The sequence below is a fragment of the Mustela nigripes genome, chromosome 15 (genome assembly GCF_022355385.1).
Source record: "Mustela nigripes isolate SB6536 chromosome 15, MUSNIG.SB6536, whole genome shotgun sequence".
NCBI classification, from domain to species: Eukaryota; Metazoa; Chordata; class Mammalia; order Carnivora; family Mustelidae; genus Mustela; species Mustela nigripes.
In genome coordinates, this window is record NC_081571.1 from 79,592,223 (window position 1) to 79,618,915 (window position 26,693).

Genomic DNA, 26,693 nt, shown 5'->3' on the forward strand with positions numbered 1-26,693 from the left:
GAACAGACCTACCCGTGCCTGCTATATACGCTATGAACCACGGACACATACGCTCCTGGAAAATGGTGTGTTCTAGTCTTTTCTTGACCCTTGGCCAGAAGGAAGGGAGGAATAAATTCGGTGACGTTGGAGTGAGATTAACACAGTCATTATTTTTATCTAAAATATTTAAGGGGGTTGGCAGGAGGAGCTTCTTATCTTTCCTCTCCCCTTCATGAGCAGGACACTTGAAAGGCAGACACCCGGGTTTCTGCAGGAGCAATCCTGTGTCTGGTCGTCTGAAGCGCTTACGTTGCACGTAACTTGTGGGTCACTCTGGCAACCAGCCCAGATGGTCAGACTGCATTTTTTTTTTTTTCTGGCTGTTTTTGAGCTCAGTGCTAACTGCTGTTAGCAGACATAAAGCTCTCTGCAATTCTCTCCTCAGAACTGGCTACAAGAAACCTACCAATTATAGCCAAGAAACGGCCTTTCAAATACACATACACATTGTAATGTGGGCTAGAAACCAATGGGAAGTGTTTGGATTTGCCCTTTAAGGCCAGAGGCAGGCACTTCAGGCAAACTCCTAGGATGTTTGGAAGAGCAGTTATACTAAATTTAGCTTCCTAAGCAACCCGTTGGCATATATGCAAGGAAAGATTTAAAAGGAAAGAAATTTAACCCGCAGGAACAGAAGACGCAGGTGGATGGAAAGAAATCTACTAACAGACTCCACGTTTTTAGGCAGAATAAAACTTACAGTTTTATTTATACGGAATAAAACTTACAGTCGCTAGAATCGCTCTTCCTTCCTCTGCTACGCACATGCGAGACGTGTCTCTGTTCTCCGCGCAGGAGCAGCGCTGCTGACCCGACTTGGAGACTCTCCATAAGGAGGGATTTTGTCTTCCACGTCGCCAAGCCCCATTCTCAGTGCATAGCCCGTCACACACGCCGTGCTAACTAGATGCACGTGGGATACAACCGTGTGTGTACTCCCTGGGCAGAAGCTTCGAGGCTTGGAGATAAGCGCGAGTCTGCCCACGTGAGCTCCTGGTTGGAATCCTTGGTCCAGTCTGAGCGAAGGTGCCCTGCTGAGGCTGCTGGACGCCATGCTCTTCCGGCCCCTCCGCCGTCCTCACCCTGTGCTAACCTGTGCGCGCTCCCTGATGAAGAGCCAGATAGTACTTTTTGACTTGTGTTTTTATTAGCTGCACTTCAGAACCGGGCACGTGTCATTGAGTCAAAGCCTAGGAAGTCCCCACATTCCGATGGTTGGCCTTGGTGCAGGGGCAGTGGTGGTTGGCCTGGGGACCTGCCAGGAGCCAGGAGTCCAGACAGAGGTGTCCCTGCTGCCTCGGGCTGTAGGCTTTCTCCACATCATCACAAGGATGCAGAGGAATACGAACTGCACTACTTTACACGTGTACAACATAGAGCCTGGGAGTAATGGTCAGGGAGACTCTCATGTCGCGCTCAGCATCTTAAGTGACCTGCGGAGTCGCCAGGTGATAAAGAACGGAGAAACCAGGTACGTAGGGACCCAAGTGACAGATGGAAGAAGCCAGGACCTCCTCCTGTAGCGTTTGTTTTGTTACACTTCGTTGTAAGTTCTCCGCTTCCTGGAGCTTCGAAGTGGACATGAATGCCTACCACTTTTTTGGGTCTTGTTGTAGGTTGTGTTAACGAAGCCACCAAACACAAATGCTACACCTGAAGGATGGTCTTGTTGGGTCTGGCTTCAGATCTCAGTTGATTTTAAGCAATTTTCTTTGATGACATTAATCTCCCCTACTGTTCTTGGACTTTTTAAGATAGAGTCACCATGGCTTTAAAAACAAAACACACACACACACACACACACACACACACACACACACACACATTTCTAGTCATTTTCTTAGGTATGAATGGCACTTGGGGAATAATAGCTCTATTATCAACTAAAGGACATTTCTCCAGTCACACAATTCCTTGCCCGCAACAACAGAAGCAGAAGTATAAACTCTGAAGGAGGAACACATAACAAGGATGTGTTCCAGGTACCAGCGTGAAAAGAATCAAATACCAAGCAAGTGAGTCTCAAGCCTGGGAGGAAGATGAAGGGAAGGTGGGCTTCCCTAGCCGGTGCAGAGACCACCGCCCCCGCCTCACCCACTGCCTGGCCCGTGGTGGCTTCCCCCGAAGTATTTCGGTAGAAGCTGGGCCCAGCTTGCAGTGGTCCGAAACTATCTGTAAAGGAAGAAAAAAGATCTGCTCTGCGATTATGAATAAAAGGCTGAAGCCACAAGAGCACGGCTCCCCGTTCCACCAGTATGTATACATTGCTAGTTATCGGACCTTCTTGAATTTTCTTTTCATGCCAGGAAGGGGTGGGGGGGTCAGCAGGGCCCAGAGCCCCCACATGTGAACTTGTTGCAGGCGGAGGGGAGATGGTCAAGTGCAGCCCAAAGGCGGCGGGGTGTGAGTGTGCACTCCCGTAACCCTTCAGAGCTCGACCCCAGGGGACCCCGGGATGAAGAGCTTACATCAAGGCACTTCTGTACAGCCTTTCAGCTGGCATCTTCACTTCAAATCCAGCTAAAGCTAAAAGTGACCTTCAGTGTGTCGGAGTCCGCCCTCTCCCTCTACAGGCGAGGCTGTACAGAACGTGATGGGATGTGCGGAAAGACCGCGGAGCCGTGGGCAGCAGAAAGAGCTGCGAGCGAGGGCTCATCTTCCCTGCAATGAACACATTCAGCGGCGTCTGCGACTGGCCATAAGCTGGGCTGGCATGATTTCTCTTGTGCTGTGTCCTTATACATAGGGGCATTTTTTTTTTTTTTTTAAATGAGGGTGTTGGTTGTTTTTAAAAACATAGTTAACTTCATGTGGAGAACTGGTTGGAAGAGACTTCGTTAATGATCGTATCACAGCATAAACATCTTGAGATGAATGCCTCTCTAGCTTCTGGGGCAGAGTTTAATAACTAAAATATTGATCCAACCTGGTATGCTATGTTTTATTACAGATAAATACATTATTTTAACCTCTCCCCCGTCGCTGATAAATGAAACCAAGAACAGGCAAGACTTTACCTAGAAAACTGAGAATAGGCAAGACTCTTTCATTACAACATGGAAAAGTTGCCTTCAAGCACATCTAGAGTGTAAAGACCGCAACTGTCATCCCAGATTGACTGGAAACACAAAAGCAGCAGAACACGCAGGTTGGAGTCTTTTGGACAGTACCCACTGTGTGTCCTTTGATTCTCCTAAGACCCATTTACTACCCAAGCCAATCACCCTTTGGTACACCCATTAGGGAAGTGACTTTTCCTCCTCTGGATGGTTTTTGCCTTTGATTGATCCTTCTCTGGGTCGGGTCCCGAGACCGACAGCAAGGTGCATGACAGCCAGTACTGATACGTATATGTATTTTTTTCTCCTTTCTACTGGGACTCTTTCTCCCAGTGTTTGAAAGGGCAACTCTTATACCAACAAGGAAAGTGACATTACAGGGGAGCGGACCGCAGACGGTGGGGAGAGCTCACGACCCAGGCAGAGACTCTCCCTGCAGGAGCAGGCTGACCCTTCAGACAGAGAAATAAGAAGCATCTGAGTGTGACCTCCTCTGCGAGAAGTTTCCGTGTTTCCTTCTCACCCATTAGAAAAGGGTAATGGCTGGGGTGTGTTTTATTTCTTCATGGAGTCTGGCCGACCCAATTTGGAGAAGTTAGTTTCAAACACTAGGTGGGAACAATGACATGGTGTCTTTGGTCATTATTTTGCAATAAAGGCCACAGTGTCAGCTGAAAAATGAAACACTTGGCTCTTCTTTTGTTTCCGTCCAGACCGCCCATTAGTGGCCTGGGTCTGGAGGGTGGAGCCTCCCGCTTAGTCACTCGGCTGTAAACTGGGCCCAGGAGCTTGGATTTGCCGCGACAGGGCGGTTAGGTGCCATGGAATGAAAAGATGGAGTAGATAGCATCACCTGAAACTGTGGGCTTTGGGAGACTTTCTTCTTTCTTTCTTTTTTTTTTTTTTTTTTTTTTTTTGAAGAAAAGCATTTATTCCACAAACTTTTCTTTAGGACAAGTCTGCCAGGAAGGTGCCACCCAGATCGCTGCTTCCAAAACCAGCCTTTCATGGGAACCTCCTGGGACTTGGGGAGGCTTTTGAAACCTACAAATTCTTCACTGGGCTGGGGCTGTGATTGGCAGCAAATCAGTCTGGCCTGGAGTATCTGGCTCCAGGGATGGGGGCCTTTCTCATCCCCTCCCCCCAAATACCTTTAGTACCCCCCTCCTAAAGTAAGGACTAGCCCAAGGTAATGCAGCCAGAGATCTGAGCACCTTTTAGTAACAAACAGCTGTTTCCACTTGGACTGTGGTTCTACCCCTTCAGGCACCTGCGGGTGAGGAAGATCTCTTCGGGGATGGGGCGCGGGGGGGCCCGGGTCTGAAGATGGTCTTAGAGCAGGAGCAAGTCCTCACCTGCCCAGGGCACCTTCCCAGCGCAGACAGACCAGCATTGAAAATGTGGTTCCAGTTACCACTCTCTTGCTTGCTTGCACCAAGTTATCACAAAACATGATTTCACCGGTGTTAAAGTTTGACCGAGAACATCTGACTTGTTTTCCTTCCTCCTGGGACTTCTCCATGAAGACCAACGAAGCTGTCTATGGCAAACTGCTCTGCTTGAGTGGAGCTAGATCAATCTGGAATTCGGCACTGAGATAACAAAGTGCATCTCCCTCCCTTTGCTCTCTCACCTGAATGAGATCACGGCTCAGTTGCTGTGATCCAGGTGAAACTAGGGACAGTTTCTCGTGGGGATGCTCCGAACTTGATGAAAACTTACGATAAAATATTATTTGTGAAATGCGAGTTTGAGTTTTATGGGAAAACCAACGGGCTCGTGGCCCTTTGTGAGATTAATAATTGCACTACGTGCATGTCCTGATTTGAAAAACGGGCGCACAAATGCCCATGGGCGGAAGGCCCGGGGTAACTGTAATTATAAAGAAAACGGAGTAGAAAAGCAAATTAAAATAACAAGTGAAAAACAAAGAAAAAAAAAGAAAAAAGAGGGAAAGGAAAAGACTTTGAAGGCACTTTTTCCATAGGAAAAAAATATTTTATTTTTTTAAGAACAAATTCAGTTTGAAACAGACGTGGAATGTGACCTCACGGGTTTCATTTCTGGGGGCTGACTGCAATGTGGAAGTAAAGCAGACTGAGAACCTAGGACAGGCTAGTAAAATAAAACGAAGAAAGAAAAAAATATTTATAACTCAAGCATAATACTGTGTTACTTACAAATTGGACAACGAAATTTTAAATAAATATCCATGGTACATAATTACGGCACAAATATGCAGCAATTTGGCAACCTTTGATACCATTTTTTCCTCATTACAGTGCAAAGGGGAGAATGACACTGCCGTTTAACAAGCTGTAGCTAAATACATTGCAAAATTCAGATTTTATACAAAACATCTTGCTTAGACTTTATAAAAAACCAACATTGCTCTATGTACACAATCTGGGTAAGAAAAGCCATTTCTGTTTTGTTTTCATGTGTATTTTTATTAAAAAGGTGAATAAGGCTACTGTAACACCCCAAATCCATATACAGCAAAATCTGAACCTATTTACAGCATCTTCACTTAAACATTATGGTGCAAATTCCAAAGTCAGGTGACTAGGGATGATAATACAAGCAAGGCATTTACAGTAACTTTTCCAAAGCTGAACCAACTTCAAATAAAGGGACAGTTGGTAGATTGTCATATTCTGCACCAGACACAAAACAGACGCACAGAACACTTTTCAACTGGTTGCAGGTAACTCTTCATCAATTCTCTGATTTCACAGTTTAGCGATTAACCAAAATGTAGCCAACTGATGAGACACACATTTGATTTCATTAAAATCAGACTATTTCCCATTTTTCCCCTTCTTGCCCCTCTCCCCCATCCTCAAGGTGAATTTTTGATGGCTTACAAGAAACTCTTGTACGGATGCACGAAAAGGAGAGGGTAGGGTGATGGAAGGAATCACATATGGACTGTGGCTGGTCGCCATGGCAACCCTGCACAGACCTCTGATAGAGATATATATAATATATATTGCAGATATATATTATACATATATGTACACACGTACACCACTCACCCACTCAAACATACACACACGCACTTTGGACCAACATCATTTTCAGGTTCAGGAAATAGAGAAGGAATAATTTCTGTGACAACTCGTTTTTGCGGTATTCACTGGAGGTTTGAGAACCTTAAAATGCTGTTGCTACATTTTTTTTTCTCCCAATTCAGAAAGCAAAGTGTTACCATGGTAACGGGACTATGTTAAAGATGTCTATTTTGCATAGCACATAAAAAGTAGGTTTCCTGTTTACTCGTTTTGTTTCCCAGAAGGGAGGGGGCCAGGGGACTGGGGAGGAGGGTGGGGGGCGGGGCCTGGAGCTGAACTTGCCGCTGCAGCCCCCCCACGTGACCCGGTGGGTTTCAGAGAACACTCGAGCTTGAGCCCCAAGGCAAGGGGAAACACGACGCAGGGAAGAAATGCCCGGACATCTTGCCACTGTTCAAAATATGGTTCGGTCACATCCATTTCCTGGTGTTTGGGGCCTGCATTTCCTAGTCTAGGTTCCGTGAGATGCCTTCAGAGGACTGGGTTATTTTTGTATTTACTCTTGTTATTGTTGTTTGGGGAGTGTTGCTGCTTCTTCCCAGAAGTAGCTGTCCGATTTTTCTTTTTTAAGCACTGGGCGTTGGGACCACGCAATTGCCACGAGTGAATTTCACATCCTCTAGCGTGATTTGTGTGCAATCTTAAATATATATTAGTAAAAATCTTTCATTTTCTACCCCTTGTGTTCTATATCCCTATTATAAATACGTGCTATCTTCCTTCTCCCCCTCGACGTCATCACCGATTTCCCGCTTAAGGACCCCAAGGGCTTCCCCGTGTGCTTCGCCCAGACACAGAGCAGCCTGGCTGTGGCCTCGCTCGGTACCCTCCCCCGGCCCACGCGGCAGACAGGACAGCACCGCCAAAAACCAACCTGTGGGGAGGCTCCGTGGCGGAGGGGCACTGGGGGGAGGGGCGGGGATTCCGACCTACCTTTTACATAACAGAACTCCTCAATAACATCAATGATGATGGAATTACAGCCTGTTTGACCTTTGGCTTTTCAACGTCTAGGTCAGATTTGGCTCTCTGCTATTCTCCTAAATGCTTTCCCTGTGTTTAATAAAATGTGATCAGGATAGCAGCTGAGTCCGCTCTAGACCTCATCCAAAGCAGACCGACTCTCCTACAGCTTCCAAGCTGTACATCTTACTGCCGGCACCACAACAGTCCTGCCCGAATCCGTCATCAGCGCCCACGGTTCCCTTCCCTCCTGGCCTGTTCCTCCCCCAACAATGCCCCTTTGTTCTCCCCAGCGAAGAGGACTCTGGTTTTCCTGCACGTTGCCATGCGATCAGGGCGGATTCCTTCAAAGGCACCCTCCTCCACTGTGAGTGGTGTTGTGTCTCCTACTTGCCTCTTAAAATCTCAGCCAAACCAAAGTGCTGTGCTACTCACGGGGCTCCCCCCGACCGGACTCCGGACTCCGCTTCGGAGGCGGCAGCCTGGAACTGCATCTGCAGACAGCCCTTTTCCCCAGCCCGCCCCCTTCCGCGAACTCCTCCGCCCACGGCCCCGCCTGGGGCGCCTTATTAGCAAACACCATTTCTAGAAGTGTATTACCCATTCCGTGGTAGCCGTGGCTGCAGGTGCGCGGAGCAGGAGACCCCCAGACGTGAGTGTTCCAGCAGTGATGCAGAGTGCAGAGGGAGAGGGGCTCTCCCGGGAAGCACGGCAGAGCCCCGGAGATCGGGCAGGGGCGCTGGGGGGACGGGGTGCCATGGTGAGGACTGGAAGCTGGACCTCTCGGAAGCCTCCCCCAGCCCGAGGTCTGTGTGTCAAGTCCGGACGCTCCGCAGCAGGAGCGCCCGGGGCAGAGGACTGCATGTCCGGGCGCGGCGGCCCGGGACTCCTGCCCTGCCCGGGAGGCTCGGTCTCCCCCGGCTCCCCGCAGGCCCGAGTGCCGGCAGCGCATGGCTTGGAGGTGGAGGGGTGGGAGGCGAGCGCCGCAGTCCCAGCGGGGCCCCCTCTGCGCCCCCGGCTCCCCGCGGCCGGCGAGCATCTGTCTCCGCCGCGGCCGGGGCGCTCACACTAGAGAAGCTGTCCAACTCAACAGGGCTCTCCCGAGAAGCGGCGTTCCCTCTCCCCCGCTGCGCTCCAGTCCAGGCGACGCGCAGGGGGTCATCAAACCCTCCCCGGGCGGCCGCGGGCCAGGACGTTTCCTCCGGGAAAGCCAAGGCACCGCCGAGTCTCAGACCTTGTAGTAAATGTTCGCAGGGCTCTGGGGGGGCATCTCCTGGACTATGTACACGGGGTGCCCGTAGTCGCCGCTGACCTTCTCGTAGTGGGGGCAGAACACACTGTCCGCAGTCCGCAGCGGGATGATAATGTCACTGGGCTCCGAGCCGTTGGTGCCGCCGCCGCGCTTCGGGGTGGCCAGCGTGCTGAGCGACAGCGTGGCCGTGTGCTGCGGCGAGTGTTTCCGGTGTCTCCGCCGGTACTTGAGCAGGAGGACCACCAGCGTGATGATGATGACGATGAAGATGATGCATCCTGAAGCAATCCCCGCGAATAAGGCCACTTCGGAACCGAGGATATTGTTCCCGGAATGTCCGGCGCTGCTGCCGTCTGTGCTAGAACCTGACCGGTGGGGACAGAGGGACACGGAGCAGAGGGGTTACTGCCGGGCCGAGCGCGGCCGGCGGGTTGCGAAGCCACACCAGCCGTGGGGGGGGGCCGCCAGCCCCCCCCCCGGCCCCCCCCCCCCCCCCCCCCGACCTCGCCCCTCGCGCCCCTCGCGCCCCTCGCGGTCGCAGAGCCCCGCCCCAGCGGCCACAGCCACGCGGCTCCAGCATCCGCATGGGCGACCCAGGTCCGGCTGTGCCGGCTGCTCCCAGCCACCCGCGCCAGGGGCGAGCTACGGCGGGGACCCGCGCAGGAGGAGGCCCCTAGTCCGGGCAAGTGATTCCTGCCCCCGCACGCCCTGCTCTTCGCCTCGCTCCTGGGCACCGGCCTCGTGGGAACCTCACGCTGCCCGCGTTCTGGAGACGAGCCCTGCCCACTGGCACCGCGGCCGGGGAGCGCCCGGGGACTGCTGGGGCCTGGGAAGACGTTCAACTCCTAACTCGTTTGTATTATTTGATTTACACCTAAAATATATTTGGAAGGCGGCAGAAACTCTCACACGGAACAGGCTGCCAACCCAAATGTTAAGCACGAAAAAAAATCGCCTGGCATCATTATATGATCCATTTATCAGTTTGTCACAAGAATTTGACACATCTTGTCATTGAAAGTTAGAAATAACAACTTCCCTCCTTGAGGCTCAGAAAGAGGGGGGACATGGCCACAGATGCCGGATTCACACAACTACCAACCAGGCACACGCACCCCGGATGCGGCATGGCTGACGTCTGTCCAGCTACCGCTACACACAAATGTCATCCCTGTGCAGACAAACACGCAGCCAGCTGTCCAAGGACTGCGAAGAAAATGAAGTTCAATGACAGCCAGCTTTCCCTGGTATTCTACACTGTGGCCAGGGATCCCTTTGGTATTTTATTTTACACCGAAAACGCGAAAAAAAATTCTAGCCATATAACCACCTGAAAAACACGGCATTATTCAATATTTTAAGATGCTGCCACCTAAAATGTAGAAGCAGATCAATCGGGCTCTTTGTGGATTATATATAATTAGATGAGGGATTAGTACATTAATTACATATACATTAAGATTGGCTCTAAGCTAGTGTTGCAACCGGCACAATTAAGTGTGACCAATAAAAATAACTTTGGTCTGAATGAGCGGCACTCATAATTGGTCCCTACATCTGATGAATTCTGCTCTTCTGAATGTGAACCTTTCGTGGGAAAGAGTTCTTTTGTTCTGACTGTGTAATGAATAACAACCAACCGAGAGCAAAGATTACCGACTCTGGGAACTCCAAGTTCACCCCAGTGGTGTCCAAGTGCTCAGACTCTGTTCTACCTCTTGGGCCCAGAGGTACCCGGGACGCACAGACCTACCCACACCCCCTCATGCTGCTATACCTGGATTTGGTTTGACAAAAGGACTTGTCGTTGAACTTCTTCCATTTGTACCGGCTTCTAGTTCTGGGCGTCGTGTTGGATCATTATGCCTGGTGGACCCAGCGGAACTCGCATCTATATGAGAAAGAATAGATTACTTACAGCCCAGGCGTCTAATGCGATCTAGCTCTAGGAGCTTCTGGATATATATCTCAAGAGGCATAAATAGTAACGAACGTTAAGATTCTTTATGCAAAGTGCTGTGACATACAAGAATATAATTTTCCTTTTAAAACAAAACGGTTATACTAGTTATTTCAGAGGTTTGGATTCTGAGGCCATCTGTGCAAACTATAGGGATTCTTGCATTTGGCAGGCAGAGCATTGCAGATGACATTTCAATTTAAACGAGCAAGTTGATTGACTACTATACCAATTTCTAATTAGAAGAATAATTCTGCACCATAGGTTATCTGTATGTGAAAAGGCTCAGGAGCTCAAGTCTTCTGTAGTCAAGAGGCAGAAATGGGCAAAATGGCAGAAACTTAGTTTTCGCTCTGGGTATTAATTTTTGGATCAAAGAGGTGTTTTGCTTTTAAGAAGAAAAAAGAGTGTATATATAAGTATATACGTTAGATGGCAATGGACATCGTAGCTGGCCGACCTTAACTTTTAGAGGAATCTCCAATAAAAGAAGTGCGTTACATTGACTTGAGGCAATCTGTCAGTGGCTCAAGGTACAGAGAAATGTTTGTTTTCAAAACTAAGCTACGAGGGAGTGAAGGCGGGTAGTAACGGCATTGGCGCCACACTTGCTGGGGGCCGAACCAGATTACAGTGGCTTCATGAAGCAGCAGATGGTCTTTACCTTGTCCAACTTTCATGAGGATCTTCATGGCTCTTGTCTGGCACACCCCTCCCTCCTGGTTATCCAGGCCCTCCAAAGACCCATTTGATGTAGCTGATTAAAAATAAAATGGACAAAACAAAAAAATAAAGAAAAAATCAGGAAATCAATAAGCCAAGTTTACATGAACATGAAATGTCTGAAAACAATTTGAAAAATAAGAATTCACTCTTAGTCACAAGTTTTCTGAAAGTATGGAATGCTGAAAGCCAAACATAAAAAAAAAAGAAAAGAAAAGAAAGAAAAATGGAGACTGTCAACACTGGGCACACATGCTATCTGGTTTCAAGTTTACTTAAGCGCTTCCTCCTTCCTTCAGAACCAACTGATTTAGTGGTAGTCCGTACATAAAAGGGACAGCATCATCCAAAAAGCTACTATTTCAGGGTCAAAGTCAAAAGAGCACGAGAGTTAATACAGTCACTTTAAAATGTGGTAATCATCCCACAACACCTGCTTCCTCGACTACAGATTTCCTGCTTCAAGAACAATTAGCTTGATGCTCCTGTGTGCCAAGCATCCGAGTTCGGTAAACACTAAAAGAGGCGACTCCCACACCCGCTTTCCTTCTTTCCCAGCCTTATTCGAGATGAAGAAGGAGGCTGAGACTCAGGCCTTTCAAATTCTGAAGTTTCTCTCTATCATTCTGTACTGGACCAGTAATAGCTAAGTCTGTTCTTATTACCGAGAAGGACCTTGAGGAAACCCTTCAACCCAGCTACTTGCTAGAGGACAACTTGACTGACAGAGGGGACCACACATGTCCTCTGCTGGGTCAGGGCCCTGGGGCAACAACCCTGGGGGGTGTGAGAAGGGCGTCCTGCAGCCACTGGCCTCCTGCTGACCAGCTTGATTTGCTTCCCACTTCAAGAGGGAGGGGGAGGAGAAAGGATGGAGCATTTGGCCATTTTCAGTACTTTAAAAAAAAGAGCCTATGGTCTACTGAAAAGCACTGCTGTTCGGTCTTCTTAGGATGGTGTGTCCTCTGATTAGCATTGTAACTAAAGCTGTGAAAAGACAGCCTGCCAGGGACTTTGCTGAGGAAGAGGATTTAAGTTACAGGTCAAGTTCCAGAAGAGAAAAGAAGGTGGAGAGTGCTAGACATTTTCATTCCTCCAAAGTTCAAGGGACAAGGAACAGAAGTGTTTCATATACATTTCTGCACTGTAAGTCATTCTCTACTTGGACTATCCAAGGCTTGTCTACGAACACTGTACTTCTCAAGGCATGGAAACAGGGACGGCATTTCTGGTCAAAATAAATCCGAAGACATTCTTTTAACGGGTTGTTTTCCAAATGGCAAAGAAGGGCTACCTGCACGAAGAAATACGCGCTACAGATAACGGTACCGGCTGCAAAATGAGACCTACTTACTTGTCTTTGTGCTCTTGAGTTACCGACTTTTACTTTCACTGTTTCCCTTAAAAACAATGGCTGCTTCTTGTGTGTATAAATATCTCTTTGCTTATCTGAGTGTTTCCTTAAAGTTTACAGTCTTACAATCATACCTCCCTCATCTGCTGATGCTGGCACTGAGTTCCTCCTGGGAAAATGGGCAACACTGCCATCATAATTTGGGGGGTAAAAAATAGACAATGTCTTCTTGTAGATTGTTGAGAAAAGAAGACTTAAAACAAGTACCTATAACGAGACTTTATATGCCTCTGTGAATCTAATAAAATCTTTTTTTCTCCCCATTTCTCCATCCGCTTTCCCTTTTCCCTCCTCTAGGCAGGTTCCTAAATTTTGAAGCGTCTTTGCCTCCTAAAGGCATAAAACAGTGTGATTATCTGTGACCAAGCACCCTTTTGAGAAGTGCTAGAATCTTCACTTAGTTCAAGTTCTCAGTTGATCTTTCTCAAAAATGAGGAAATGTTCTCATGTAGAAAAATGCAGAAAGCTGAAGTCTTTATTTGGCCGATGGCTTCAAAAGTTTAGTTTACTTAATTCAAATGGAATCTCCATGTTTTCTAAGTCATATGCACATAAATGTACCCACATGCAAAAGTGCACCCAAATGCAGTGAAATGACTAACTTTTTCCAGCTAACGGCTTAACAAATATGTTAAAAATAAGATCTGAAGGGTCGTGCTCAGAAAAGGGGGAGGCTGTGGAGGTTTGTTTATTTTAACCTTGAAGTAATAAGGTCAGAGATTCAGATATAAAAGGAAAAAATAAATAAATAAAGGAATGAATACCAGAACCAAAAAGGATAAGACAAGGCAAAGAAGCTTCACCTGGGAACAGAATTCAAAAGTGCTGACTGCTTCTCCTTTGTTAGTTTGGAAGCAAGCACAGAGGAGCGCATCACTGGGTGATTCTTTTTTTCTTTTGATTTTAATTTGTAGTCAACGCCCTTTCTGAATATCAGTTCTTTCACACGGAGCTCCTTTTGGTTTACCCTAAATGTTGTCCAAATAACCCCCCACATAAGGAACTCAAGTATTCAAATTAAATTGCAATCTATAACTTAGCATCTACAGACTCTAAGACGGGAGGAGAGAAATTGTGCAGCAGGAGAATGAACTGCTTTGCATCTTTAACAGTTGAAACTTTTTTATTCTTTGGGGGCAGGGGTGGGGAAGGGGCTGGGAAGAAAGCCTTCTGGCCTGAGTTGCATAGAGGGAAATGGAAGCTTGTGCCTTTGCATGGTTCTTGGGGTTTCAGGACACCAGAGGCCGCTGCGGGTTGGGAGGGGTGGGGGTGAAGGGGGGGGGTTGCCCAGGAGGTAAACGCATTCCAGACTCTGCTTCATTCCCCTTTGAGTCAACTTGGGAGCAGCAAAGTTTACTGGGAGATACTGACCAATTCATTACTAGTGTTAACATACCATCCCCAAGACCTGGTTGTTTAAGAAGGGGTAAACTCCGTAACAGAGTGAGATGTTCTGCCATGGAAGGACTTTTCCCTGCCCTCTGCTAGGAATGACCCCAGTGGTCACAGAAAGCCCGGTTTTCAGACGTCAGCACCTAACTGAAACTTCAGAAAGTAAACTTCTGAGCATATTTAAAATCACTTAGAGGCACTTGACCTTATTTTATTTTCGATACCACAGTGAAAATTAACCTCACTCTTCCTCCCCTACTGCCTCCTCAGGGAGTGTGAGGAGTGTGGTTCTCAGTGTTGAGGCCACCCTGTCGCTGCCTTGACCAAGGACCCTGACAGATGTCTCATCCTGACTGCACCTCCTTGGGTCAATGAGCTCTGAAATAAAGCCACAATTTTATGATTTCTTCCATAACATCCAGTTACCAGAAGCTTTACAAACAGGCACAGTGGCAGCCTGCTTGAAAAACGAGAAATTGCTCATGCTTGGGGAGAAAAATCTACTTGTATTTCATGAGACAATGTTGCAACATTTTTACTGTTGATTTGAATGTATTAGGAATTCTTAACTTAGAGAAAGTAAAAATAAATTGTTACCTCATCATACTTAGTTTTTCTTTGGGTCTCTCTGCCGGTGTTAGCTAATGCCACCACAATTACAGTATGACTAAATGGATGAAATTGCATTTAATCATTTAGAGACAGAAAAAACAAACGAAAAAAAACCCCCAAAACACTGATATACCTAAGCTTTTAGTGCCCAGACATTTATCCCCCATGGCCTAGAGGAAAAAAAAAAAAAAAAAAAAGAGAGAGAGAGACACTTTATAAAATTAAAAATTACTAGAAAAGTTTCTCCATCCAGTTAGAAAATAGGTTTAATAAAGATACATGGGCATTTTATGGCCTGCTTTTAAAAGCCTCAGCTTTGGGGATCTAATTGCAATGCCGTAAGTATACTAAAATCACTAGATTGCTCCCCTCAGGCCTGATTTTCAGTGGGTGGAGATCATTGCTCAGCAAAAAAGTACCCTGAGTTCACACTGCCTGAGACGTTCTTCACATCTGAAAACTGCGCCGGCCACCATCTGTGGTTTTCCGTGAATGTGCACACGGACTTCCACTTTGCTGCAGTTCTGACTCACGGGCAATCCTACGCTGGTTATCAGAGTATGGAAAAGAGAACCGGTGGATAAAATGGACTAAAGGGGCAAGAATCTTCCTGGCTGTGTTTTCTAGACTGTGCCCACGGAGAGGAAGTAATAGTGCATTTGAACATGGCTTCGTCTGATTGTTACTGCCCTGCACCCCGGGGGGCTGTTTTCAGTCTATCACATCGGGACGCTGTGCTAATCAGATGGAGAATTCGCTGCTGGGTTTGTGCGGATACACGGGCCTCATTCGCCAAGAGGTCAGGAATGAGGGCAGCACAAAAAAATTCTCCAGGATAATACACAGCTTCACTCTGAAGCTATGAAGAAAAATTCTTGGTTATGCTGGAGAGGATGAAAAACACACTCCTACACTCCTACTCTGGAAGGTATTTCAAACTATTTTAAAATGTAGCTTGTTGGAATGGGGCACAGCGGGGGGTGGAGGGGGCGGGGGGGGGGGGATGGCACAGGTGACAGACAGACACTCAAAGGCAAATATTTTTATCCAGTTCATCAAAGCACTCAACCCAAGAGAGACAGGTAATAAGCATATCGGGTCAGTAAAGCCAGAGTTCAGTTGACTGTTAAGAATAAAAACCAAAATTATCTAGAGCTACATGGGACATATTTACTCTTTTTTGATTATGAAACAAACAGCATTTGCTGACAACTCTATATCAGTGTCACTTTCCCTACACTACTCTCTTCTACCACGTCATGATACGCCGGCCCTCCTAATTTTGATTTCTTTGGGCCGGTCTTCCCATGCACATCGGTCTCTCCATCAGCTCAGCCCCGACTTAGAAGAACCAGAAGCCTGTCACCTGACAAACTGAGAACTGAAAGAAGCAGAATCAAGAGACATGCTAAGGGAAGCCATGAGACTCAAATAAACATAGCGCACAAACTCGGTTCTTGCCTTGCACCAGGGCTAGGAACCCAGAGTGTCTAAAGGAAGAAAAAAAACAAAAAAGATAGAATGAGATCTGCAAGTAGGGAAACAGGGAGCCTGATAAAAATGCAATCAGTTACTGTGAACGTACAACCCAGGAAATACAAGACCTAGGTCCTTAACCCCTGGACACCAACTCATATCCCAGTGGGGACTACGAAAACAGGGACTCAGTCTCTAGATCTCAGGGCAGATCTTCACGCCTCGAGTATGAGTATCCTTTCAGATACTGACTGAGGAGAAAGATTCCAAACATGGAGATCATAAGGTTCACTGAATGCCAAAAATAAATACCTTTTTCTGTAATTAATAAAAACTTCTGAGACAGAAACTGCTGTATCATGTGCCAAAAGGAGGAAAAATTCACTTCTTCTAACTCCTTTTTTTGTGTTTTTCTTTGTGGATTTATAGTGTAAGAGATGAGGAATGTGTCATAAGTTTCCCAGGGCTCCATTATTTTTGTTTGGGAGGATGTTAAAAAAAAAAAAAATCAGCATTATTTCAAAGCACATGGCATTTCATTCCATAATATCAAATTTGCCTTATCTTTGCTGTAGAAATGCTTCTGAAAATGGCCTCAATTTGGAAAAGAAAAAATACAAAGGAAGGTATTTTCAAAGTGAAATAGAGATCCACAAAAAGGTTTTTTGTTTTGTTTTAATCTCTCCTTGATGAGATGGCCCTTGCTGGCATTGGATTAACTGATTTTCGTGTGTGAGGAACAGGTCACAGTTTAAACACTGTATAAGGGACTAGTGAGGTAGGATGTGTGGGTTTCTTAGCCAAGGAAACATTGTTCCAGTATGATAAGAAGAATCACTTGAATTAAAACCACATCACTATGGTTGTGTTTTGAAATTTTAAAGCAGTAAATCATGCATTAAGAATTAATAACTGGCTTAGCCCCAGTGACTTCTACAGAACACAATTAATTAGTTTCTCTGCTAGACAGAATGATTTGGAAAAATGAATTTAAAAGTGGAATCACAATTCAGCCCTTCCCTGTAGCATTCTAGCATTAAAACGTGAGTAAAGATACCGGGTATCAAATATAAATGGATGCTCTGGAGTGAGATAGTGTAATTTCATTTCCTCATTTTCAAAGTTTCATTGTCAACAATGATAGGATATTCTGCTTACAGCTTGGAAATAAGAGTAACAACCTTGAAACAGTTTAGTCAACTGTCTTTGTGCGTTTACTGAAAGATTTAATGACATATATTACTTCGCCTCTTTGTATTAATTTTGGGGGAAGGAGGAGACAACCGGCTACTCTATGGAACGCCCAGTATATTCACTGTATCTCCTGTTTCGTGGATCACGTAAGACTTGGGACATTGAGGGAGGCCAACCTATTGCGAGAATAGTAACAATATAAAGTGACAGTCACCACATCTAGAGCATAAAAAATTCTATCACTGCTTACTCATAAAAATCTTTGAGCCATCAGGAACTGTATACAAAGATGCAGGTCGTGACCATCATTAAAGATGCTCAGAGACACAGTTACCTTTGATAACGTAGTCCTGAGGAGTCACTGATGACGTACAACCAGACTGCAAAGGAGGGGGTGGGAAGCAGGGAGTGTGCGCGTGGACACACGGGGATATGGGGCAGCAAAAGACCAAGCTCCAGCAGTGCAGTGACATTTTTCTGAGAAAGATCAAATAGTCCTAGCAATAAGTGACCAGTCCCTCTTTTCTTTCCCTAGAGGCACGCGAACGGCAGGACACTGATTACAGAGTGGTTCACTCTATTTCCCCTGAAAATATTGCTTGCAATGCCTTAGAGTCTCAATTTTTAAGGAATTCTGCTGAGGGAAAACATCCCTTTCTAGGATTTTATGGTTAAAAGTGAGGATGATTTATGCAGGTGGAATCTTTCATTAGGTAAAAAAAAAAAAAAAAAAAAAAAATTCAGTAAAATCTCATTTTAAAAAAAGTTTTCATCTAGTATGCTTTAAGGGAATTCATCTTATTGTTATAGCAATTCAGACAAAATTAACATCCTGACTATGTGATGGTCAACAGTGCATGAGAGTCGACCTTAATACGGGCCAAAATCTACTGAAAAGAATTACATTTTAAAAAACAGGTGGCCAGATGACCACTTCGATGGAATGACCAAACTCGTGCCAAAAAGAAAGAAAAGAAATTTGGCAAGAACTATGTAAGAGTCCTAAAGATAAAACGTCATCCCCTATTGTCTACATTAACCTTACTTAAGTGCTCAGATTTATAAAACGGAGACTTCCCGGTCAACAGGCTGTGACAATATGTCACTGAGACATCCTGAATCATGAAGAGGCAAGCGTTTGCGTGAATGGTTTCTAGCCCACAATCCACTGCCCACTCCTGGCTTTTTAACAGTCTTCATCATGAAAATATCTGTGTGGAGATACGGAAAGGTCTAGATAGCAAAGGGGGTCGGAGTAGAAAGTGCCTGGCGGGGAGGGTACCCGTCCCGTCCCACAACTTCTTGCTCATTCTATGGCCACTAATCGCTGCAATGATATTAACGGCCCAGTAATTGGGCGTCCGCAGCACTGACGTGGAAAATACCCATCTGAGGCAGGGTTCATCTCTGGGTGGTAAGACTTCACTAGTGACTGAATTAATGTTTGCTGACAGTTTCCAATGTAACACTGCAGAGGAGAAAATGCGCCGCTCTCCATGCGTGAGAGTTTAGATGGACGTGATGTTATTGGCTTTGACCATCCAGAGACCAGGGGTAACCCCAATAAATGCCTGGTCTGAATGTGCCCTACACATGAACCCGATTCCATTCAGGGGACACATTCTATATTCTAGGAATCCAGAGCAATTTTCCACATGTTTGCTTCAATAAAAGAATACCTTCATCTCCTGGTTGAACATCAGGAGCAATGGAACTGGGCTACTTCACTCGTGCAAAAAGCCCTTTTCGAAGCAGAACCCTTGTTAGTAACACACCGCCTGATTCCCCTGTAACATCATCAAATACGCTTGTGCCCGAAGTGCTGCCCATCCGTGCATATGTCCGTCCGTCCAGCCATCCATCCCAAACGTAGCACTTGTATTTGACTAAGAAAATCGGAAGCCTCATCACCTCAGTTTGTGTATTTGAGAAATTTACAATTCTTACAATTTTGCTATTTAGCCACGTTCCACTGAGGTGCCTGAAGGACTTGATAACTTTAAGAACACACAGTAACAGAGTCTGAGGAAGACACGGCCTTGGTGAAAAGATCGAAAAGCAGAGAAATGCGGAAAGGAAATGCGGAAGACCTGACACGCTGCGATTACAACCCCCTTTCCCCGCGGACCTCCCCTCCCTTCCTGATCCTGACCCAGATCTCCTGGTTCAGCTCCAGGGACTACGCCCTAAGTCAGCTCCAGGCCACACGCTACAAACCAGCGTGCAGGCCCGACGCGTTCGGACAAGCACAGCGATCACCAGTGTCTGAACCATGTGAACGTCTTCGTGCTGCTCCGTATGTGCTGTGTGTACCCACGAGAGTCTTTACGTCACCACGTGTGTGCGTGAGCGCTATGCACACTCCCTCTACTAAACCACGCACGGGACGGAACACGTATCTACGTGACGTTTCATGTCACGAGGGATGCATGTGCACACTCGGTGACCCGGGGGCACCGACACAGGCTGAAGATGCTGCTCTAAGGGTTCCCACAGTCCTGGCTGGAGCCTCGACCTTTGCATTTCATGGCAGGGTGAACCGTACGCGCCATTTAGGAACTCTCAGACTTTCTACGTTCTTGTTTTCTCACAGTGATAAAAATTTCTCTACCACCTGTTTCTGAGACTGCCAGGGGACACAGAGTGTGTGAGGCCATAACACTTCCCTTTTGAAGTCATCAAACACCTAGCCTGGCATCTCAGAATTTTAGGAACAAATGTGTGACTCTTAAGAACTACACAAATAAGTTTTCTCAAAGTGATCCTTTCATGTCTGTCTGTGCCTCTTGGCTATTTTTTTTAAAGTGCTTTATTTTGCTTTTAGTTTTCATCTTCAAGGTGAATATTAAAGGCTATTAAGAAAGAAACTATTTCTCGCTCATTCTCTAGTATTATTCCATTATTTATAAGGCTAAGTGAACTTTAAAAAAGCTATCAATACAGGCACTGGAGATATTAGCATGAATCTTATGAAACTGTAAAGGCAGTTTTACTCTGGGCAATTCATAAAGAATTCCTTTTTTTCCAAGTAATCCTCATTTCCTAGGGTTTTCAGTCTTTCCCTCCTGTCTTCTCTTCGCTTCACGAAATCATTCTTCTTCTTTCCTTGGTGACTTTTGGGAATAAAGAAGAGCGCCGCAGGCCTCTCACTACTGCCCAGGTGACACCGTTGGGTGTGAACAGAGTCAGTCAGAAGCTTCTCAGTCCAAAGCAGTTAGGCAGAAACTGAGACTGTAACTTCCATGGAAAGAATGTAAGCTTTATTCGTAGGAAAATCAACCAGGAGACTTACTGTTACACTCAGAAAGAGCCCACAGTAGCGTCAGAGGAGGACTTCATGTTATGTTAAAAAATAATAGAAACAGGCTCCTGGGTGGCTCAGTGGGTTAAGCCGCTGCCTTCGGCTCAGGTCATGATCTCAGGGTCCTGGGATCGAGTCCCGCATCGGGCTCTCTGCTCAGCAGGGAGCCTGCTTCCCTCTCTCTCTCTCTGCCTGCCTCTCCGTCTACCTGTGATCTCTCACCGTCAAATAAATAAAATATTAAAAAATAATAATAATAATAATAGAAAAAACACTTCTAATTATCAGACTAATGAAATGCTCTTCCCCAGCTAGCCTCAGTGACAAGGTGACCCTGACATAATTTTTTTTTCTCTGGGAAAATACACTACATTAGGAGGCTGCCGAAATTATCAATAAAAATACAGTGTTTCCTTTGTGTGCTGGGAAACTATGAAAAAGCTCTGGCAGGGCTGGTGACAGGACAAGCAGGGAAATGATTATATGCACAGAACACTCCTCCCGGTCTGTCTCTTTCGGGTCTTACGGAGGATCTGCTAACAAGCTTGGGCAATTCCACCAACAAAAAGATATATAAATGCAGGTTTCTTGGTCGAGGAAGCCCAGGGACAAAGGAACTTTTATAACACTCTAAGACAAAGAGCAGAGATCTTATAATTAAGTCATGCAGCCTTACTGAAACTTGTAAACTTCTGGAGTTTCATTTTACGGATGGTTTGCAAATAAATTACACTTTGTGGGTACATCTTCGCCGCCCGCTAGCTTGCAGGAAGGCATGGCTTTGCCCTTGGTCTTCTGACCTCACACGCTCTGCTCCAAGGGGACCCCGTGGTTGTACTCATTAGGAGCCAACCTTGGAAATGAGCACTTGACACGTAACACCCACTTAAGCTCATGTCGATCTGCTGAGGCAGGTCCCGACAGCTTGTCCAGTTCACAGATGAAGAGCTCGAGGCCGAGGCTGGAGAAGTTCCTTTTTGAAGACTCTCAAGAACCCATCTGTCGGACTCCGGACTCTCACCCACCGTGCTTGTCTGTCACCCAAAGTGGTGTGTGTAGACAAGGGTCCAGACACCCAAGAGTCTGACGGAAACTCCATTACAAAGAGGACAGTTGTAGGTTAGAAATAGAAAGGTGTTTAAATGCCAGAATTTGGCAATTCTATACAAGGTCTAAAACATAAATCCTCACCCCAAAGTCAGGGACATAAGTAACAGGTTGATACTGTCCTATCATTAAATTTAATGGAAATGAAGCTTTTGCTACGTTTATCATATAAATTAACTCATGACAGAAAACCCATAATCATTACACAGGCGACATGTTCTTATATATCTGAAGAGAAATCTACACGTGAAAGGTTATTCGAAAGCTCCCACAACTGTGTTGCTGGGGAGAGAGGTTACAGTACATCCCATATGTTTTCTGTCAGTTGTCAGACCTACTTCCTGAAATAAGCAAATTGGAAACATGAAAGGAAAACAAACCCAAGTAAATGAATATGTTTTAAAAAATATACATATACACATATATAGTTAACGAAAATGCAGGAAATGAAATCTGCTGTTCCTCTGTTTTGATTCTTGAAGAATAGCGTTTTGTTATATTTGTATATCTGTATATTTGTATGTAAGCATTTTAATTTATTTTGCAATTTTGCTCAGAAGTGAACTTTTTAATGCCTAAGAAACAGCAAAGCGAAGCTGACTGTGGAGGCTTCCAATTTCATATGCTCTGATTTTTAGAAAATTGCTTTGGGGAACTAAACCAATGACCTAGGAAATCATAACTCAGTCAAGCTAGTTCAGCCTTCTCACGGCAAAGAAAGGGAGGGGCAGCTTGGGAAGGCCCACTGTCGTACGGCAGGCATACATTAAAAAACAATCTTTAATCCAACAACTGTTAGAAATAGCGTTCAGACTTATTCCATAAGTCCAAGACTCAGCTATGGGTTTGAGGTAAAATACCACAGAACTTACAGATGGCTAAACTGGGAGGGGCCTGGTGCTCGTGGCTGCCTCTGTCACAGAGCTCAGCTGTGGCCACTGTTCACTTAGAAAGGACTGACACAACAGCACCCATTTTCATCCATCTCTGACTCACACAATCTCGGTAGAGTGAAGGCAATGTCTTTGTTGGTATTTTGCAAGGTTCCATGCTGAAGTCGCACAAGCGACCCTTCATAAGGTCGGATGTCACAAAGGGCGGACAGACCAAAACTGCTGACTCACTCGGCCAGGTGTTCTCATCTCGAAAAGAAACTGTAAGCCACACACAGGAAGTGTCTACCAGCAAAGTCACTGACACAAACATGGACGAAGGCTGAGAACACAGTTGGAGTGCTCCCCTCCGTGAACTGGAGTGTTTACCGAGCTTCCCTTGAAAACGGGCCCTTAAGAACAGATAGTTATTTCATAAACTTGTTGAAATCTTAAAGACAAACACACCTGTAGGTTATATAAATGCTTACTATGCTTTTAAGGCAATTAAGAATGTGAAGGTCATAAAGAAAGGGGGAGGGGGGCTTTTTCAGACTAAATGGCACTAACATCCCTATTTCTGGATCATTTAAGATTAGGAGTTTGATGATGCAAATCAGGCCTAAGGCTAATTACTGAAATAGGTCACTTGAAAAAGTCAATTCTAAATATTAAGAAAACCCACATATATCATTTTGCCACATGTCAAAGCAAATAATCATCTATGAGAAGAGCTAATGAGGAAGTGTATCATTTTGTCATGCCATTTCCTAAGGGAATTTAGTGGATACTTGGTAGGTTTAAAAATATACTTGCAATTAAAAATTAATATTTACTTCCCAAACTCCAAAGCCTGATGACTATATTCTAAAAATCTGGTAACACTGTAAATCAAATTAAAGGTCTTAGAATTCACAGCAGATTCCATCCATTTCAACTGGAGAAGAGACATACTAACAAGAGATCCTACACAGGATATATTTATCCAACCATAGAATGGTTTGGAACTACAGGCCTCCATCACTGGCCATAAGAAAAACGACGAGAGCTTTCTAGAAAAGAAATCAAAATTCAAGAGCTAAGGTGACTTTCTCCTTAAGTGCAGGCAAGGGACTCGACCCCAGGTCCCCAGGCGGCTGGCCCATTGTTTCTGGGATCAGTTTCCCTGGGATGTTACCCAGCACCCGGGCTGACTACTGGCAAACTGGACTGTTCCCATTGGGGGCTAGCATGACCCCACACCGTCACTTCTCTGGTTCCTGCCCGCGGCAAGGAGCCAGCGCATGGGGATGATGATGTTAATACGCATACTCTTAGTGATGAAGGTGCTTAGACAACGAAGATTCGGAGTTGGGATACAGGGTGTCTAGTCGCATCTCCCAAACCCACATTATTAACGGTCTCCAAGTGAGCTGAGGGCCTGAGGTGTTCGAGATACATTTGTGAGTCTGAGTGCTCTCCATTATGCCGTCTTGAATCGTCTTCTTTTAAGTCGAGTGTGACTCCGGGGTGTATGGTGAGTGATTGTGCGATGTGGAAATCAGAGACTTCTAAAAATCTTGGAATTCTCGCAGAAGCAATGGAAAGTCAGCATTAACTTTTTAAGCAATTGTAAAACATGTCCTGCTCGTCTGTCATCTCCTTTCCGGGGAAAGCTGTCTATCAGTGAGTGAGCTCTGCTGGCCGGGGCCGGGCATGAGAAATGAGCTGCTGGCTTTTCCCAGGTACCTATAGTGTCTGCCTATGTCTGTGGCACGGTGGGATCGCTCAAGGGTCTGGGAAGTGTCTCCCCTGGTTGTTGGCCAGCCTTCAGCCCTGGACACTCACCTGGCCGGCAGCCTTCCAACAGCCTCTCACTGTTTCGCACTCTATTTTAAGAAAGATTCTCTTATCCCAGCTACCGTGAGGTTTTACCTAGTAAATCGTCCCTCTGAGGCAAGTTCTCGAGGTCAGGGGAGTTCGGCTACCTGCCACTTAAACTCATGATGAGTTTTTACAGAAAGACAAGGAAGAAATGCTGCTACTGTATCGATTAATATTGGAACCGTAAATTAAGTCCTGCCTCTACATACACACCTGTCACATAATGATGCCTCGTAGTTACGCAGTGCTTGCTCTGTTACACACAAAGGTGATGCACCCCACCTCAGAAGCGTCCCAACACCCCACCTGCACTCGGGGGGATGCACACTGTATGAAGCCATCTTCATGAAGTCATAAATGAAAATAAGAAGATGGAATCTGAGTCTGGGGCTTATCTGCAGGGAAGAGCTGGCTCGCACACCTGGGCGGGACACACAGTTCTTGGGATAGATGCTGGGAACCGCAGGCGTCTGGGGGCTCTAGAGCACCACCCGCCCCAAGGCACCATGGGAGCTCTCTCCCACCTGCCCAGGGGGGCACAGCCTTCCTTGGGAATTCATCAGGTCCCTGCACTACCTATCAGTGTCCTTGGCAGATAGTCTTGCTTAAAAGGTCTTTAAAATAAACAAATAAGCAAGCCACTAGGCTTCCGGTATCTTCCTGGGTTTTACCCAATAGCTATCTTCAATTTTCAAAGATTTCCCTACTATTTTGTACACTTTACCATCCCGCCTCCTTGTTTCATCCCTAAGAATGCTTTTATTTTCATTTTATGATAATTATTCTTTTCAATCTATAATTTCCCACTTCCCCTTTCTCTGTGGCACTGATTCTTGCTAAGCCACTCTCTCTGTGTCAAGTTGGCTTCCAAATAGGTTCTGAGGCCCTGGTGTTTCAGGTTTGCCACAATGATGAGATGATTAGACAGCTATGACCATCTTTGTCTTAATAACTCATGTAGTAAAAAACAGGGTATTCTTGAGCACTAAGTAAGTATCCAGTGAATTACTGACTTTGCCTTCTCAAGAGTAGCCAGAAGGCTGAGAAAGCCATTTCCACCGGATCACCAAGAGATGGTTTGGGATCCCAGGACAGAGCTCTGCACCCCCGAAGAACCGATGCCGGGGTTCATCACGTGCGCACTCCTGTCCGGTTATGGGCATAGTTTTACACCAAAGAAAAAGAAAACCTATTTCATGGCTTGAGTGAGAATAATCGCACAGACTGTGCTCGGACAAAACCCTGGGCCTGGAACAACCCTCTCTTTGTGCCCACACATTGCGGGCTCCTAGCAGGCATGTGCTTGGATGCCTGAACCCTCTGCCCTCCGTATCATGAAGGGAGGAGCAACAGCTCAGATATGATCCTAAGGGTATGTAGTACCTGTTTCCTGCAACAATGTGTCATATTATTGCGCAGATGGAAGGAGAAGGTAATTCACTGAACAAACCCAAGTCTTATACTTCTAAATCTGGTTTTAACACATCAGTGTGTAACTCTGTTTTGCCTCTAACCCCCTATCCTTTGACTCTATGGGCTCCACATGGAAAGGGCACCACTACACCACCTTGTTCACCGTTCAATCCCTAGCACTTACACACAGCTTCTGTCATAGAGTAAATACTAAATTACTAAATGCGTGAGTGAACAGATGGACGGATGGACAGATGGATGGGTGAAGAGAAAAGTCATCGCATAAGATTTACCTATGAGATCTCACCAGTGGTCCTTAAAAATGTTTTGTCAGTAGAGATGCTGAGTATATTCATAAATATCCATTTATTTCAATACTATAAAAACTCTAGGAGGTTTTCTCCTCTTTGGGTATTTATATTATCGAATAATATTGGTACAGGGTCCTCATTCAATTAAGGTTTCTTAAAAAAAAATGGACAATTTTCAGCAAAGATTCTCACCAAATTATTCGCCACAGAAATAATTTAAAAAATTGATACAGACTTATTTAGCTTATTTTAATTTCTATAAGATAAATGAATAAAATTATACTTACATATAATGTAATAATCTCTGTTCTTCTGAAATTCTAGACCCCAGAGGTTAGGGCTGAACTCTTGAAACTTGATAGTGAATTTTACATCTTGGTCTGGTCTGGCACAGTTGAGAAGAGGGGTATTTTCCTTCTTAATAGTGCATCGGTCTGCCTGGTCTTTATCAACCATATAAACTTTATAATATTCATACTGGCCAACAGTTTTAGAGTCCACTTTGGGGCAAATAATATCCAATTTGTCTCCTATCTGTGGATATAGTACCAGTCCTTGTCCAGGTAGAAATCTAAAAAAGCATAAAAAAAAAAGCCATTGAGTTGATAAAATTAACAATTTTTAACGATAATTACAATTTAGCCAGTGTCAATAATTCCAAAGTA

General features: G+C 45.6%; 1 protein-coding gene across 1 annotated transcript in view; it reads right to left on the bottom strand.

Annotated features, from left to right (window-relative positions):
- Positions 1-6,635: 6,635 nt before the first annotated feature.
- The window catches only part of EFNB2 (ephrin B2), a 42,148-nt gene continuing 22,090 nt past the window's right edge, over positions 6,636-26,693 (bottom strand). The window contains exons 2-5 of the mRNA XM_059377555.1: positions 26,316-26,599; positions 11,015-11,107; positions 10,168-10,281; positions 6,636-8,755 (exon numbers count right to left, since the gene is read on the bottom strand). Coding sequence (XP_059233538.1) covers positions 8,367-8,755; positions 10,168-10,281; positions 11,015-11,107; positions 26,316-26,599 — 880 coding nt within the window. The 3' untranslated portion in view covers positions 6,636-8,366. The remainder of the gene's footprint in view (positions 8,756-10,167; positions 10,282-11,014; positions 11,108-26,315; positions 26,600-26,693) is intronic.